Source organism: Anguilla rostrata, chromosome 9 (assembly GCF_018555375.3).
Source record: "Anguilla rostrata isolate EN2019 chromosome 9, ASM1855537v3, whole genome shotgun sequence".
Lineage (NCBI taxonomy): Eukaryota > Metazoa > Chordata > Actinopteri > Anguilliformes > Anguillidae > Anguilla > Anguilla rostrata.
The window spans coordinates 13,638,315-13,655,147 of NC_057941.1; the positions used below are offsets into that span (position 1 = coordinate 13,638,315).

General features: G+C 40.8%; 1 protein-coding gene and 1 non-coding gene across 2 annotated transcripts; one reads left to right on the plus strand and one right to left on the minus strand.

The window, feature by feature from the left end:
* Positions 1-2,550: 2,550 nt before the first annotated feature.
* trnav-uac (transfer RNA valine (anticodon UAC)) lies at positions 2,551-2,623 on the plus strand. The gene has a single exon. It is a non-coding gene; the product is annotated as a tRNA-Val (tRNA).
* Positions 2,624-3,516: 893 nt separating this feature from the next.
* Positions 3,517-16,477, minus strand: si:dkey-251i10.3 (uncharacterized protein LOC553498 homolog). The gene is made up of 15 exons (XM_064350523.1): positions 16,290-16,477; positions 14,361-14,448; positions 14,140-14,210; positions 13,716-13,780; positions 13,236-13,381; positions 13,005-13,160; positions 12,488-12,607; positions 12,289-12,383; positions 11,702-11,825; positions 11,510-11,587; positions 10,931-11,333; positions 9,995-10,434; positions 5,203-5,387; positions 4,122-4,221; positions 3,517-4,009 (listed from the first exon to the last, which is right to left on the minus strand). Exons 1-15 carry the CDS (start codon positions 16,340-16,342, stop codon positions 3,692-3,694), a joined length of 2,442 nt encoding a protein of 813 aa, XP_064206593.1. The 5' UTR covers positions 16,343-16,477; the 3' UTR covers positions 3,517-3,691.
* Between the last annotated feature and the right edge of the window lie 356 nt (positions 16,478-16,833).

Genomic DNA, 16,833 nt, shown 5'->3' on the forward strand with positions numbered 1-16,833 from the left:
GTCACAATAAAGCCTGTCACGATAAAGCTTGACATTGATAGCTTTCTATAATATTTTTTATATTATAGTTTGAATTCCGAATGTTTAGTTTTTAACTTTCTTTTGCATAAACTTTGCGACGGCCACGGTTTTGCGCAGTGTAGAAGATATACAGTATATCATAGGCAACATGTCAGCATGTCACTCTGAAAAATCGCCTAACATTTATTCACTATATGGAGTTTTTCAATATAATCTAATTCAATTTTATATACAAGTTTCATCTTCTATATAGGCTGAAATATTTCTGATTGAAAGGTGTTTAAAATGATTTATAACACTAAAATTACTATTTTATTTATATTAACAAACATCAGTTTTCCTTTTCTGTAGCTGATTGTATGAGGTCACTTAGCATATGGATGCAAAGATCCTGGATGATAAAAATCTACCCATCCATCCATTATCTAACCGACTTATTCATGGTCAGGTTCGAGGGGGGTGCTGGAGCCTATCCGAGCGTGCATTGGGTGAGAGGCAGGAATACACCCTAGACGGGTCACCAGTCCATCGCAGGGCACACACACTGTTCACCCACACATTCATACCTCCGGGAAATTTAGACCAGATAACCTAACCTGCATGCCTTTGGACTGCGGGAGGAAACCAGAGTACCCACGCGGACATGGGGAGGCTCCATACAGAAAGGCCCAGTCGGGATTCAAACCAAGGAGGCAACAGTCCTACCCACTGCACCACTGTGCCGCCAGATTATAAAAATGATCAGATAAATCGACAGATCAATGTTATTACTTTTGAGCTTAATAAATTTAATTCTCTTGTTATATAATCCCATTTTGTACAAACACATGTAGTTTTCATGAGCTATAGTCCACTAATAAATAATTAACTATGAGGTTTGGGTCACTTTAAGTCTGTTGTTGAATGTTCAATACGAAACCTTGCTCATCCCCTCTTTCGTCCAGATGCCACACGTGTTTCTCTTAGACTCTCTGTTGTCAATATAGAGCACAATTTGCACCTGCTATTACCGCCACGCTATAGTTCTTCTACTGACATTTTTATGACCAAGGATGTGACATAAAAACAAGAAATGTTAACCTTTCTTTCCTTTGTTGTCCCTGTTGGAAACACATGCATATGACAAATTACAGAGAAAGTGAGGATCCACCAACTTCATTTGAATTGATGACGGGATGCCCAAGGGTGTCAACATAACTTAGACAATACATTTTTAATTATTTTTTTAATTCAGGCCCATTTTAGTTCTGAAATGTCTTGTCATTCAGTGGAGCGCTCATTAAACATCTGCCCTATAAGACAGACGATCTAACAGCTTCTTTTTTCACTTTCCAATCCACCAGTTGTGCAGTCCCTTGGTGCTGTCACTTTGCAACTGGGGCAGATGGAAAAGCCGGATTGCAGGTGCCGGACTGACCAATTTTGTATTTCCTGAGAAAGACTTAAGTAAAGCACAGTTTAGGGTCAAGTCTTGTAGAAGATGAAGCTTTTGTATCCTTAGCTACCAAGGTATTTAACCTCAATTTATTCAATAAAAGGCAAAACATGTACTCTTAAAGACAAAGTGATATTTAATTTGCCTAATTGAATTCTTTCTGAACTCTTCTATAAAGTATAAATACATATTTTCCATGTCACAGGGGATGTATACATGTGATAACTGTTTTTCAATTGTTTACAGTGTCTTTACGGTACAAAACCTTATCCTGTTTCGTGAAGCAGCTTGGAGATGTTTGATGTTATTATTCTTTGTATTTTACCATCTGTGGTGGAAATTCTGATCCATATGTCAACAAAACCAAAAAGTCTTCTTGTACAAATTAGATTAGATGCTAGTGTAGTGTAAATTAGACATTTTTGGAACATAATAGCTCCCAACTCAAATTTACTTTTAAAAAATCATATTGTGTGTCTGACCATTTTTCATTTGATGCTTAACTCTCTTCAGGGGTCTTCCACCAGGCCAGGCTGGGTGTGTGTGCGTGCGCCTGTGTGTGTATATAGGCTATACACACACACACACACACACACACACACACACACACATATGCGTGTGTGTGCATGTCCTACGTTTCACTTTTTGTTTATCCAGTTTGCGCAGGCCATCAAGTATTTCTTGCTGCGCGCTATTTTTTTAAAGACCGCCGCCTCTGCCCATTCATCTCTCACGTGCTTGTAAGTGGTTGGCTAGATAACGCACCAAAAGGGGAAAAAATCAGAAAAGACTATTGACGCCGCATTGATTCATTTGATACTAGCTAGTAGGCCTATTGTTAATGGCTTACTTTGGCTATGCTACTTTATTTCTGAGATGGATTAGTAGCGAAAAGACGATAAACGAATTTTAAAAGCCGGATACACACAGAACCAAAACCAACTGATGGCAACATAATCTTATAGATGGCTGTTGCGTTTTGCGTACTAACATATAAATGAAAATATCATTATAATATTAAATGCATTATTATAATGCGCGTATAATAACAGTAACTTTCATTTTCCACCCATTCGAGGTAGTGGACAGGAAATGGTTCCATAGTGTAGTGGTTATCACGTCTGCTTTACACGCAGAAGGTCCTGGGTTCGAGCCCCAGTGGAACCATATATTTAGACGATCTCGTCATTTTCGTTTTAGCCTATGTAATAGGACGTAAAACGTTCCGCTATATTGACTGCACGAACGCATCAGCATAAACTACGCATTTAATCTAACATTAACAGATTACCATGTATTCACGTTTATTATCCTAATACAATGGCCAGTGTAAAATCTAATAACTGACAGTTCACTTGTCCCTTTACATAATTTTAACAATGTGACCAATATCAGTCGTACAACTGAGAAAAACAATGAAATAATAATAAAATAAATTACATTTCCTAAATATTATTTATAATCAGTATGCATTTTGCCAACCATTGTGTTATCAATGGCTCGTAATGGGACATTTTCAGGTTGGTTTCCATTAAATAATTCAAATTGATCATGCTTAGAAAATGTGACCAAGCTTCCAATAAGTAGAGTTAATGAGGGGAAATGTCTTAAATCCAATATGGTCAAGTGTGACCCACCATACACACATAAAATGGCACACCATGGCCGTGAGATGTTTTTCACATATAAGCTCAGCTTATCAAATTCGTAACAGAAGGCAAGGTAGTCAGCATTACCACACAAACATGCTCGTTATCCATTATTCCCACCCCCACCCTCTCCTCATATTCAAAACAGAAAACCTAAGGACTTCAGTATTTCACTCACTATGGCAAATAAGGATGAGATAAAAAAATACAGATTTTAATATTTTTTAACAATTCTTCACTTAATATTGCTCTATGATCAAAGATACAGAACAAGTCACATTTTTCAACCAAAATATTTTTTTGAATAAAATATTTCTGTTAAACCACTAAACACTATGTTTACCTTGAAATCAAAAACACAGAACTGAATTCTCCAAATAAATCCTTTTCCAAGTAAACACAAAACACAGATTTATCATCAAAATTTCACTTTATTTTAAGGTTTAATGATGTTGAAGTTATTTGTTCATCTCCATTTCAGGCTTGATTCGTTGAGGGAAGCAGGAAGTCTACTGACGGGCAGACAAGAGTGGGTATGTTTACGCCTTTCTGATGAGTAACCAAGCGATGTGTTAACCCAGTGTTACTATTTCGGTTTGTTTTTTGTCTTCTTCTGCTGGGAGCGTTTTGGATGTCCTTTTTTCTGAGGGCCTTTGCTGCCTCTATTTGGTCCTTTGCCTGCCGACAGACTGATATCTGGCTGCTTCCCTGTGGTTGCCAGTGTCTTGCCCTTGATAAAGTCCTCCTTGGTGATGGGTTCAATGATGGCACCCATCTGTGTGACGACCTTCGGGGCGGTCAGCTTCTGGACAGTGCGCTGGGTATTCCAGGTGTTGCCAATGGGTGTTCTGATGCAGCTCTCAAACTGTTCAGGGCTCGCAAAGGGGAATGGCAGCTGACCGACCTAGAGGATTTAGAAAATGAGAAAACGGCAAATGTGAAATCTATGCATATGCCAGAGCCGATGGAAAGACGAGTCAAAGGTTAGACAGTGTGAGTGCGCGTGCGCGTGTCACCTGGTGCACAGTAATGGAGGAATTCCTCTTCTCAGAGATTATAACACTGGGGAGATTTTTGTCTTGTCTTGGAGGGGGAGGATCAGCTTTTACACGAAACCTGCAGTTCAGACAAAATAGCATCAGAAGGATAAATAAAATGTAGCAAAAGTCAAATGACACTCAAAAGGCATTTAATAAAAAGCTCAAAAATCAAAAAGTTCAGTCGGGGAACGAAAACCCATGGGATCTATGTGCATTTCTAATTACTGACCACAGACCACATTTATCAAGACGATTCAAATAATAAATATATTCAAAACTCCTTGGGGCTGTTGCTTTGTCAGTTAGCATTTGACTAGCTTAGCTGCGCTTTAGGACAGCTTCAGGTAAATCCAGGGCTTTCAGAGGTTTAACATGCAGGTTTATGCATGCTAGGTTTAACTTGATCGCTCTGTCAAAACAAGCATGGATTCAGTTGAACCGCTGCTAGACTGCAGTTAAACCGGATATACGATCAAGTGACCCTAAGGTCTATCCAAAAGGGGCGATTTAAAGGAATGTTGCAAAATAAGTTCAATTTTCTTACTTCCTTCAGCAAATGGTGATATAGAAATTTGGTCTCAGTTTGTCAGTTTCCTCCTATATAGGCTAATATTTCACCATTTGCTAAGAGTCATAAAAATGAACCGGTAAGTGGTAACTCGGATCAATAGGCCTAGATATCTCATCATTTAAGGCTTATTTGCACTTTTGATTCTCAAAAATATTAAGCCTATTTCTGATAGCCTAAACTTTAAATACAAAGTAATGAATCCTCAAACTGTGAGATTTCCCCCTACAAAAAAGAAGCAAAATACAAGTATAAGGCCGGCATAATTTTATATTCTTATTAACAACATCTCTTTTGAGAAGACCGAAAGCTGCAATTAACTCATCCTACCAACAAGAAAGAATGCTGTATATTTTTTATGAAGCAAGACCCGACCTTCTGTGAGTTAAACCTTCAGTAAGCCGGGAATGTGGACAAACTACAAGAATGCAATGCCTCACAAGTATTTCAGGATAGGTCTGGTGATGGTAGTGTTAAATTTTCCCTCACCTTCTGCGTTTATTGCGGGAGGGTTTGAGACCGAGACCACCCCACTCCCCCCAGCCTGGTAGAGTCAGGTCCACCACTTTAGGCTTTCCTGCCTCTTCCAGTTTCCTCTTCTCCTTCAGGAAGTCAGATATCACATCATCTCCAGCAAATGCTTCCTTAATGATCATTTTCTGCACCTCTTCATTCTGAAAGAAAGGGAAGAGATTAATTTTACTGACCATACAGAGAGCTAGGGCTGTCAGAGTTAACGTGTCAATGCATGCAATTATTTATTTTTAACACGTCAAAAAATGTACAAAAATTAATCCATGTCCTCCTTGACTCCTGCCGTCCCATAATTCCAACCACACTGCTAGTTTACTTTGCTATCAGAATTAATGACAACAGTGATACTCTCAGCCCTCTAAATGGGAAATCCATATTCAAACAACTTCCAGACGGGTCTTTTGACAAAAGAAATAAATAATAAATAATAATAAATAAATAAAATAATAATAAATTTGTTCACTGTCAGGAAGAATTTTCATTTCACAGGAGCACATCAAGTTTAAAATACCATCTGCACCCCAAGCATATATTTAGTGGATCTAGCAGTGCTGCAGCTGGCAGACCTGCTAACATTGCGGGGGGTCTTCGACAGAGCACAATTGTTGAATGCACTCAGGGCAAGACTATAAACAGATCTACCTCAGAGAAGCTAACCAAATCAATTGTGAAATGGATTGTCATGGACCAAAGGCCCATCAGCCTGACGGAAGATCAGGGACAGACGGAAGTTATTCAGATTGCGTCCTCCGACCCTTCATATGAGCCACCTTCAAAAGTGACCATTATTACAAGAGTACACAAACTGTATGAAAAGACAATGAAACACGGTCTGTTGGCTCAAGCAATGTCTGTTGTTGCACTGACTTGGGACCACTGGACCTTGGTGAGCAATCATAGTTACTTCGATGTAACAGCACACGTAATTGATGATAAATGGCAAATGCTATTGTTTGCTTTAACAATGATGAAAATGGAGGACAGGCACTATGTTGAAGCATGAGCTGAACAAATCCACAGTTGCACAGATGTGGGAAACAGAAGAAAAGGTGTCGGACAGTGGGAACGGACAGTGCTCCCAACGATTACAGCAGCAAGACGCCTAGCCTTTGAACACATGCCCTGTACTGCTCACATTTTACGAACGATCACAGTAATCCTCAATGACAGCGGATTTGTAAATGCCCTCACAAAGTGCTGCAAGATAGTCGGACATTTTAAACATAACCCCACAAACACATCTGAACTCCAATAAAAGCAGGCTACCCTTGGACAACAGCCAGAGCTACTAGTCCAGACATTCCAATGTGATGGAATTTAACACGGGCAATGGTCAAACGAATGCTACGGAACAAAGCAGCAGTGAAGACTAGTCTGAACTAACAGAACCGCAAGCTAGTTGTGTGGACCATAGCTGAGTGGGACAAACTTCCGTGGCCCTCTTGAACCCTGCAGGTAGGTTTATCCCACATTATACTGATGAATAACAGGCTGTAAGCAAATGTCATGTTATTATAATGGGCTAGCCTGATATTACACCCCAATGCAATTGTACTGGCAAATAATTTGGTAACTTGGTGTATTAGCAACACACACACCATAATTCATAAGAATAACTGCCAAATGCTTAGCTATTGTAGCTATATGGAAGAAATGTTAGCTAACGCTACTTAACAGAGTTATTTGGAGCAATTAGGGCACTACAAAGGAGCATCGATTGCACTCATGCCTCGTCATGATTGACAGGATCGTGGCTGCCTGGCCAGAATCATACTTCCATGCCATGTCACATAGTGCTCCTGATGAATTTCCAAATTTAATTATGTAAATTAATTAAAATGAAAATAGTTTTTTTGTTTAATCTTCCACTTCAGATACTGTATGTGACTGATCTCCTAGGGGGAGAGGACTCTGTCTCCTGCACAGTGGTGCTGTGTGCCACTTGAGTGATAGAGGTCTCCGATCATGATCCAGCCTATGTTGTGAGGTTCAAGACTGCATTCAAGGAGGACCTAGCCACTCGCAAGGCAGCCACCAACATTCCATGGCTGAAAACTGCAACTGCACTTGGTCCCAGGTTCAAGGACTTGAAGCGCCTACCAAGAGCCGAAAGGGAAGACATGTGGACCAAGCTTGGGGACACGATAAAAGAGGGAGAAACCAGGCCTATCCTCAACTCTCCATGAAACAGGTGGCGATGATGACGAGGTGGCTGACAGCACTCTGGACTGCTACATGTCAGAGCCAAGCATCAGTACGGATGAATGTCCACTACAGAGGTGGTCAGCTCACACAGGAACCTATGACATGCTGGCCTACGATGCATGGAAATACTCAGGTACGCCTCCCTCAAGTCTCAATGCGAATGACGGTTCTCACTTGCAGGCCACACTGTACAAAAGAAGTGCTCAGCTTTGTCATCTGAAAATTTTGATAAGCTAGTCTGTCTAAGCAACAGACTGAAGTAAAAAACGAGGGGAGATAAATTGCTAAAAGGGGCTAAATGGAGTTGCATTCAAGTAAAGGCTAAATGGCGTTATACCCAAATAATGCCCTGAAGTTCATTTCCAGGTTGTTTGTTGTGGGCCAATTTTGGCAAATAAAAAAAGTTTAACCAACAGATGGCCTACAAGCCAACAAGGCAAATCACATGTTGTGTGATTAATTGTGATTAATTCTAAATAAAAGTATAAATAAAAAACTTCATTGCATTCTAAATATTTCTATAATGTACTATTTATTTCCAGAACACTAGACGTTCATTTTGTGTTTTATACACAATTAAAATGATTGACTTCAATCAAATTCTGAAATGTGATTGACTGCTTCTGCAGTGCCCTTCTGCAGTGCCCTTTTTTTAACACAAACCTTGAAATGACATTCCCAAAATAAAATGGTTACTATTCTTGAACCCTTTTGACTACAGGTATAATCCTGGTCCCCTCAGAAAGATAACCCTTGGGAGTTTTCCAAGAGTGTACTCTAAATATTACTGAAAGAAAGCAACAGACGCTCAAACACACAAGTATTTTTTCCTCACCTAAAATATTTTTTTGGAGTAGACACAGATGCTTGTGGCTTAGAAACACAATGGAGCCACAGCCACAATGCTGGACAAATCCTGGTTCAAATTTGGTGACAACAGCACCAAAAATGAGCATTCTGCATTGTTTTTTCTGCGTATGTCTCGAGACTCCAAGTGGGCACTTGGTAGCAAAATTATATTATAAGTCTTTAGTGGTGTAAATTACTATATATTGTATACTATACGCTAGTGGAGGAAGTGGTGAAATTAGCTCGCTTTGTACATAAGTCTATGGCTTTCCCTGCCTGTCACCCTCCCCCTCCCTCTCCCTGTCCCTTCCTTTGCTCTCCCTTTGCCACTGCTGGCAGCAGCAGGTCTGGAAGATTGTAGAAAATAACTACACTAGGTATCTAGTCAACTAATCCATTGATTAAAGTTTTTGTCTAATACCCCATCACCACCAACATGTCAAACACATCCCACAATTTCACATGCCCCATTTATTATTAAAAATAAGGACTACTCCTTATTTATATACATACTGAATAATAATATTTTGAAAATGCATTTAGATGCTCACTGATGTAGAATGGGATCGAGTCCTTCATTAAACATGCTGTCCCTCTGCTGTGGAGTCAAAGCAGTTTCATGTCCTCTGCATAAATATTCTCTCAGAGGAGTGATTTCTTCCTAGGTGTCCAAATGCCAAGTCTTCTAGGCTTAGGCATCACAACATCATTTTTTGTTGTAAAACAACTTTATGTTTTAGGCATAGTCTCAAGAACTTTTTTCCAGGCATGTAACGTTTTCATCGTGAAAAACAAAGTTGTGGTTTGTTTACGCAGGAGAAACAGTGCATGTCGTTTTATGCAAGCCTAACAAACTAAAAAATGACAGAAGTGCAATTTCATCGGCTAAGACGATTCTTAGTCATAATAATAGCTTGCCATTGCCTGGCTGTGCAGTGGGCAGAACTTATACCCTCCAGGTCAAGTCATTGCTTGTACACGATTTTGAGGGGCTGCTTGGCCAGTGCTCAGAGAAGCTTGTAGGTGGCCCCACTTGTTTCAGAGAGTCTGCACAAACCGTAGATAATAATTTTTCTACGTATCCACCAAAACAGACAACAATCATTTCTTTGGAGAATTGCCACGTAAACAATGGACATTCTGTCGATGTTTCTCCACACATTTTTGGGACTAAAAATTACAATGGATTTTGTTTGCTGGTTTCTCTTACCATGACAAAGCAACAGACTTTACAATGATTTGTGTCGTCTGCCGATTTCCAAAACACATAGAAGACGAGGACCGCCCAAGCTTGTTTTGCCACACCACTTTACAAAATAAGGAACCGTGGTCACTAAAACATTAGGATTGTGAAACAGCTTATGGAGACAGAACTGTGAGTTTTAACACTTTCAATCGTATGGCCAGATTGATTGAAATTTTTTCCTTCAGAAAATGGAATGAATGCAAATAAACCCACTCCAGCCCAAATACGGGCTGGTGCGACTTAAGGGGTTAATTGCAATTAATTGTGATTAATCACGGCCAAGCACGCGATTAACTAGATTCATTGTTTCAATCTAGTGACAGCCCTACAGAGAACACAAGAGATGCTTTATTTTTTATTCTGTAGCGCCTCATTTGTATGGTTAGTTTGCTACTGGCTGAGCAGTGCACAGAAATGAGAAAATGGAGGCGTTAGTTACATCCTCACCTCTTCTTCCTCCTCGATGACTGTGGGCGCCAGGGGTATCTTGATGACTTTAGCCTCCTTTGTCAAAACCTCATTGCAGTCGATCATGTTTTTCTTTCGCTTTTTCTTCTTGCTGGGCTGTGGAATAGTTGTCTCCTCCGAGCCTGGGGTCTCAGTGCTCAGCGCAGCTGGTTCATCCATCTCCACGGAGACTTCCTGGCTGAGGAGGTCCATGTCCTCCAAGGTCCTGAGGCGGGTTAGCCCTTCCTCCAGCAGGGCGGGCTCTTCATGGTCCTCTACTTTTGCGCTGTTTGTTGTCTCGGCATCCATTGCAGCTTCCTGCTCCTTTTCTGCCAGCTTCTGAAAGAGGCTGTTGAACTCTGAAACCTCTTCCTCCTCCTCTTCCTCCTCATCCTCGGAAATCTCCACCACCCCAGATGCATCTTTTTCATTCACTATTTCTTTTATGTGAAAGAGAAAAAAAGACAAAATGAGCACAATACTACCCAAGAAACCCAAATTTGATTGTTCCGAGCAGCTTCCAGAACTAAATCCGTAATAAGCATTTAACTGCTTCCATCCTTGAGACTTGAATGCAAATATCTGCTAATATGTTTTATCGATTAATTAATTTCCTGGATTATATATTTATGTGTAATGCACTCCATATGAAGTGAGCTAAATGCTGTACATTAAATTTTATCTTTATTATGACCAACAGAAATCTTCAGTGCTTGTGCACACAGTGCACAGTTTATAAGAAAAATGAAAATAGTCTTACCAATGGATCCAGATCGAATGCATATACTTTACAAATGACTCCATGCTTTTTTAAATTTAAAAAGCAAATCAAATCAAATTTGCGGTGCTGACCAGCAAAGGGAAACACCAGGCAAGAGAAGCAGCACTGCCTCTGCAGACTTCAGAACCCACTTCAGAACCCACCCTTTACCTCACCTTCTCTTTCCACTGGCATGACTGGCACCAAATCCCGGTCTCCTTTTTCCGATTGGCGCAATTTTCGTCGCTCCTCAAACTCCCTCAGAAGCACCTCCTCTTCTTCTATTACCTCCTCTTCGTCCGTTCCGTCCTCTTGATTTTCCGGTTGCTGGACGCCCTCTGCTGGCGGCTCTATGTCACTGCCTTCAGCAGGCTCGGGGGCCTCTGCTGTCAGTTTACCCATCATCCAGGGGTTGGTCGCGTCTGCTGGCTGAACATCGTTAACAAAATCCGGCAGGGCCACTGCCGCCTCCTCGGGCCCCTCCTCAGACCCCTCTTCGTCCCTGCTCTCTGAAGGAACGACCAGCTTCTTCGTTAGCTCTTTGTTCACCTCGAGCTGCTGCTGCATGGCCTTGCGAGCCTGAAGATAGACAATATTGACACACTTTTTTTCCCCACTGTCGCGTAAAACAAACCAATTAGTAAGCAGACATCAGTCTGGCTTTCACCTTGGGATTCAAGAAGTATAAAGATAAATACAGATGACGAGGGTGAACTTTCACCCTCTGGATACGTGAAAGACGAGTCAAAATTTACCTCATAGTCATATTTCGCCATGATTGCTCTTGACTTGGCCCACTTGCCACTGTTCTGGTGTTTCAGAGACATCCTCTCCTACAGGACACAGGGGAAACAGGAACTTTGTTACAGGCACCCTTGCCAGTCTAGAAATGTTAAACACGGTGAGAGTTGGTGCATTTTTCTGGGCAGGATGCACTATGGCCGCACCTGCATCCTGGCCAGCTCCATCTTCTCCAGCTCCTCCAGGGCAGAGGCGGGGTCCGTTTTGCGCATTTCCTCAAACTCCTTAAGGAACTCCTTGCGCTTTGCTTTATTCAGCACCTTATGGTACCTGTGCATAAAAAGACATTTCAGATGTTCAGCATTGTTTCCCCTTAATTACATCTGTTGCATTTCTTCATTACATTACCAAAAACTATTTTTTGCTTTCAATACACCACCAGCATCTCCCACACTTTTCCAGCTCTTCACTGTTTCTACTGCCACCCCCTGAAATATCCCACAGTACACATGCTGCCTCTACAGAACAGCTGCGAATGAGACAATAAAGATCTCACTCCAATTCTGTCAATTTGCATTGAATACAAGGGACCTTAACTAGCAGCTCCATTTTTGCAGGGCCAGTAAAGGCGTGGAACTGAGGTTGCAAATTCCTTTTTTTTTTGGCAAGACAGAACAGAGATGTATTGTGACCAAGCATTGTTGGAACAAATTAAATAAAATGTTACTTGTATGCATTTCATTACCCTGACAAAATACTGAGTCAATTAAAAAAGGTCAGAGGTCAGCCTCACTTCTTGCTCTTGATCTTCTTGTCCCTCTTGGCTTTGGCCTCATAGTAGGACTGGAGTGCTCTTGCCTTCTGCAGCTCAGCACGCCGGATCTTTGCCTGCAAACAAGCACTATCTCTGTTAGAACTTTTCAAAAAGCCAATAGGAGAGACATTCACTAGGTTGTTAAAGCCTGATGCTCACTGTCTGCCAGCAGTCTCACCTCTTCCAGGCTCATGGCCTTCAGGGAGGCCTCCTCAGTGGGTGTCAGCACAGGGTCGTGAACAGGCTGCTTGTTCATGCGCAGGAGGTTGAAGATCTCCTGCTCTAACGGTGTCTGTGCCTATACCACGCGCAAGCACGCAAACACAAACATGCATGTGCACACATACAAACGCACGCACGCGAGCACGCACACATACATAAACACAAATAGATGTTGATGCAACATTCTAGGACAAAGACAACAATGTTTACACTGCACATGCCATAAGACCACGCTTTGCAACTCATTAAATACAAATTCATTGAGAAGGCGGCAGATAGGAACCACCTATGCATTTGTGTCTTTTCTCTCACTCACTTCGCAATTTAAATAATTGGCGAGAAACACACTTAATTCTCAGAGGCTTCAGTCGCTTCAAAATTGTGCTTAGTGATTTTTAACATTTTTTGTCATAGAAAGAGTCCTTAAAAAAAGAAGAAGAGAAAACTGCAGTTGGAAATGTGGGTGCACACACCTTCCATCCTGCCACCACCTGCTCCACCCGTTTTGGCCCAGATGGCTCTTGGTTCAGAGGGAAAACCAGCTGCTCTGCCTTCTGGTTTCGCAGGACAACACCTTGCCAGGAGGAAATCTCTTCTGAGCTCTTTCCATAGGCCACTTCCCTTTGGATCTAGAGGGTGGAAGGAACAGTTACTCAGGATCTGCACAACTTAGTCTACATACAGATACTATTGCCAGACCTAACCTTCTCGGTTTGTTTCCTGCTCAGGGGTAGTTCAAGGGTGTCACTGCGGTTTTGCAGATTCTTCAGCTGTTTCTTGGTCTTGGTGATGACGGCAGTCTTCTCAATGGTGCCAAGGAGGTCACCCAGGGTTATCTTTTCCCCCGCACCTGAAAAACCGCAACATTTATCAGAAACACTATTCAGACTTTAAAAAGTCTACTCCAGCATTTCCCTTAAAATGAATTTATCAGGGTGGCCGGCCCAAATTTGGTTTTCAAACACAGCACAGTAATGTGAACTCTGTTCGTACAGCAAAACATTACATCTAACAACATTTCTGAAGATAGGACTGACCAAAGAGAAGGCCCCACAGTGGTGCCAGATATTTGTAAACAATCAGCACAGTAAAACATTGAGTCTTGACCGTGGCGGTTAAAAGGAGAGGAGCATCCTGACACATTCACTGCTGCTAAGCTAAGACAGAAATAAATATGTTACTACCTTCAGCACTGACGGAGAACTCTGAGATCTGTGCACTGGCCTCAGACCGTTCAGCCAGCTTCCTTCTGTGAGAATGAATAAACCACATTTTGCGATTATGTAGACTTTAGAATAGTCTCAACTCCACACATTATCTCTTGAGAATCTGGAATGTAAAGTGCAGCTTGTAAGACAGTTTTCCTGAAACTGGATTCTTGCAAGTTTGAGGAAGTATTAAGTTATAGGTCAGTTTCTGAGTCTGTTTGAGTCGCCACATTAAAAAAAAAAAAAAAAAATCAGAAGAACCAACTGACGATTCCTATTCCTAGCGAAGCAGACTTCCCTCACATCACACCATAAGGTAGCTAGCCTGAGAAGTCAGGCTAGTTTTGCAATTACCTTTGACAACAAATCACGCAACGTGATTCCCCTTCTGAAAACTAACCTTTTCTTCCCACCCAGGGAGCTGATGGCATCCAATAGCTTACGGTGTTTCCTCTCGTCATCACTACCACCCTTAAATTTGGAATGTAAAACACAATCAGAGGACAGTACACATGAACCCTTTCGATATGGGACACAAGCACGAAAAGGGTTCTTACTTTTGGTCAAAATGGTGATGTGCAATCAAAAACGGTCCATTTGCTAGGAATGTGATATTCGTACCTCATCCTCGCTGGCACTGATGACAGCGTCGTCCACCTTAAACAGTTCCCTTTCGTCTTCATCTTCTACCGTTTGAGCAACCGTCAAACTATTACAAAGAATTGACACAGAAAAACTTGACACTTGTAGAACTGCTCAATTTTCTTTGGATAACAATACCACCATTAAACAGGAAATTTATCAAATGAATCCAGCCACTGTGAATACGCAACTGATGTTCCGTTAACTTACACAGATACCAATTAGCAGACTGGTTAATAAAGCCAACGTAGTTAGCTACACACAACAAGATTTAACCATCAGTTAAAATGGTATAGTAGTAACTTAAACACTTTTCAAATTGGCAAAAATAAACACAAGCAAACATTTGTTAGTACGTTTTACGATTGCTAACACATACAACCTAGCCAGCATTCTTTCTAAAGTATTGGAGAGAATCTTGCTGGACAGGCTTGAATTGTACATTCTTACCACTGACAATAAGTTTGGTTTTAAAAGAAAACATGGCATTGATGTGTGTATTTCTGCCCTGAAGGAAATAGCAGCTAAACATAGAAGACAAAATTCTACAATGTTTATGTGTTTTATAGAATTAATCATGAGAAATTATTCCAAAAAATGTGCCATAGAGGTGTACCCAAGCATTGATTAAGAACCTTAATTTTATGGTATGCTCATCAGACCATGCAGGTTAAAAGGGACAGCGCGGTATCTGCTCCTTTTTGTCAGCAATGGGGTCCGGCCAGGTGGGATTTTATCCCCTTTTTTTTCGTGTAAAACTGGCTATATTATTGGAAATGCTGTTATTAACCACCTTATGGATGCAGATGATTTGGTTGTTTTTTGCCCTTATAGTACTGGTCTAAAACAGTTGAAGATATGTCTCCAGTATGGTAAAGATTTTGACATCAAATATAATGTCAAAAAGAGTAATTGTGATTGTTAGATGTAAAGAGGACAGGAAATTAGTATTTCCTGAATTTCTCTTGAGTGATAATGTTCATAAGGTACGTAATGCGATTAAATACCCCGGTCATTCTATCACAGACGATTTAACAGATGAAAGAGAGATTTATATAGAATATCGCAAATACTATGCACAGGCTAACATTTTGATACGCAAATGTCTCACGTGCACACTTGATGTCAAAGCTTCATTGTTTAGAGCTTTCTGTACGCCCCGATAAACTGATCACACCTGCGGTGTACCTATACAAAAGGCTGTATGAAGAAACTTAAAGTGGCGTACGATAATGCGATGCGGTTATTACTGCATGTGCCAAGATTTCACTGCTAACCAGATGTTTGTTAATATTGGAGTACCTACCTGCCAATCAGTTATTAGAAATATAATGTATAAATGTATGTGTCGACTGGTTAAGTCAAATAATATCACAACTGAGGTACTAATTCATCGTTAGTAGTTGTGTTCGATTCCAGTGGTACTGCTTTATGTAAACTTTTTAGATGATCATAAATGAAGCCTTTGTAATTTACTGTAACCTGTCTTTCGTTGTTTAATTTTTTTTCTTCGGTCCTGTTATGGACCTCTTTTTAGAGTCAGACATAAAAATCTGAATTAATTAATTCAAATCGATCGATCAGCTAAGTTACAGCCAGCAGATCCGATCTTCAAATAGGTACCAATCAATTTCAAGACTACAGATAATAGAACTAGAAATCTAATCTTAAGTATATTATGACATCGTGTAAACATACTTCGATGAGCGCTACGAAAAAGTTTTAATTCTCCTTTGCTAACTAGCTAACAGGGTTTGCTAATCGTAGCTAGCTACCTAGCTAAGTTAATTATGTGCGCTGACAAAACACTGTTGAGTACAAAAATATATTTCTCGCTATCAGTACAAATACATACATTCAAGTACGTTACTGATCAATATGCTTATAATCGGCACAGCTGCCACAAACCTTGGCGTTTTTAGCGTGTCTGCACTTTTCTCTACATTCCTTTTCTTGGCCATGTTGACTCGTTCTTGTTACCCACGTGTGTAGCCAATGTGCCGTATGCCGACGCTACCTAGATACGCTCTTCCTCAGAACTGTCGCAACACGTTTGAATTTGGAAACCGTACGGTAAGTACGGTCTATGGGGTTAGGTTGAGTCTAAAATGTGTGTTGTCAACACGTATATTTCAGCCAGGATAAAGGGAAGAATACTTTCCGATACAGAACAATTATAGATATATATTTACACAGTGAAGGATATAGCTCGTTAACTCTGAGTACCAGTCGAGTCCTTGCACTCAAACATTTTGGTTCCCAGAAGTGCTGGTGCTAGTCGGGCGTAGAGGGTGTTTAAGTTCTGCGTGGGGTCTGGAGACCCTGTCTGTTTTCAGTTTATGACCAAAAACCCCTCCATTAAAAAAAAACAAAAAAACAGCCCAGGCCGATTAGCCCCAGTTTTATGAGTTTTATGCAATGCAGGATATACTTAAATAATTTCTGATGAGTA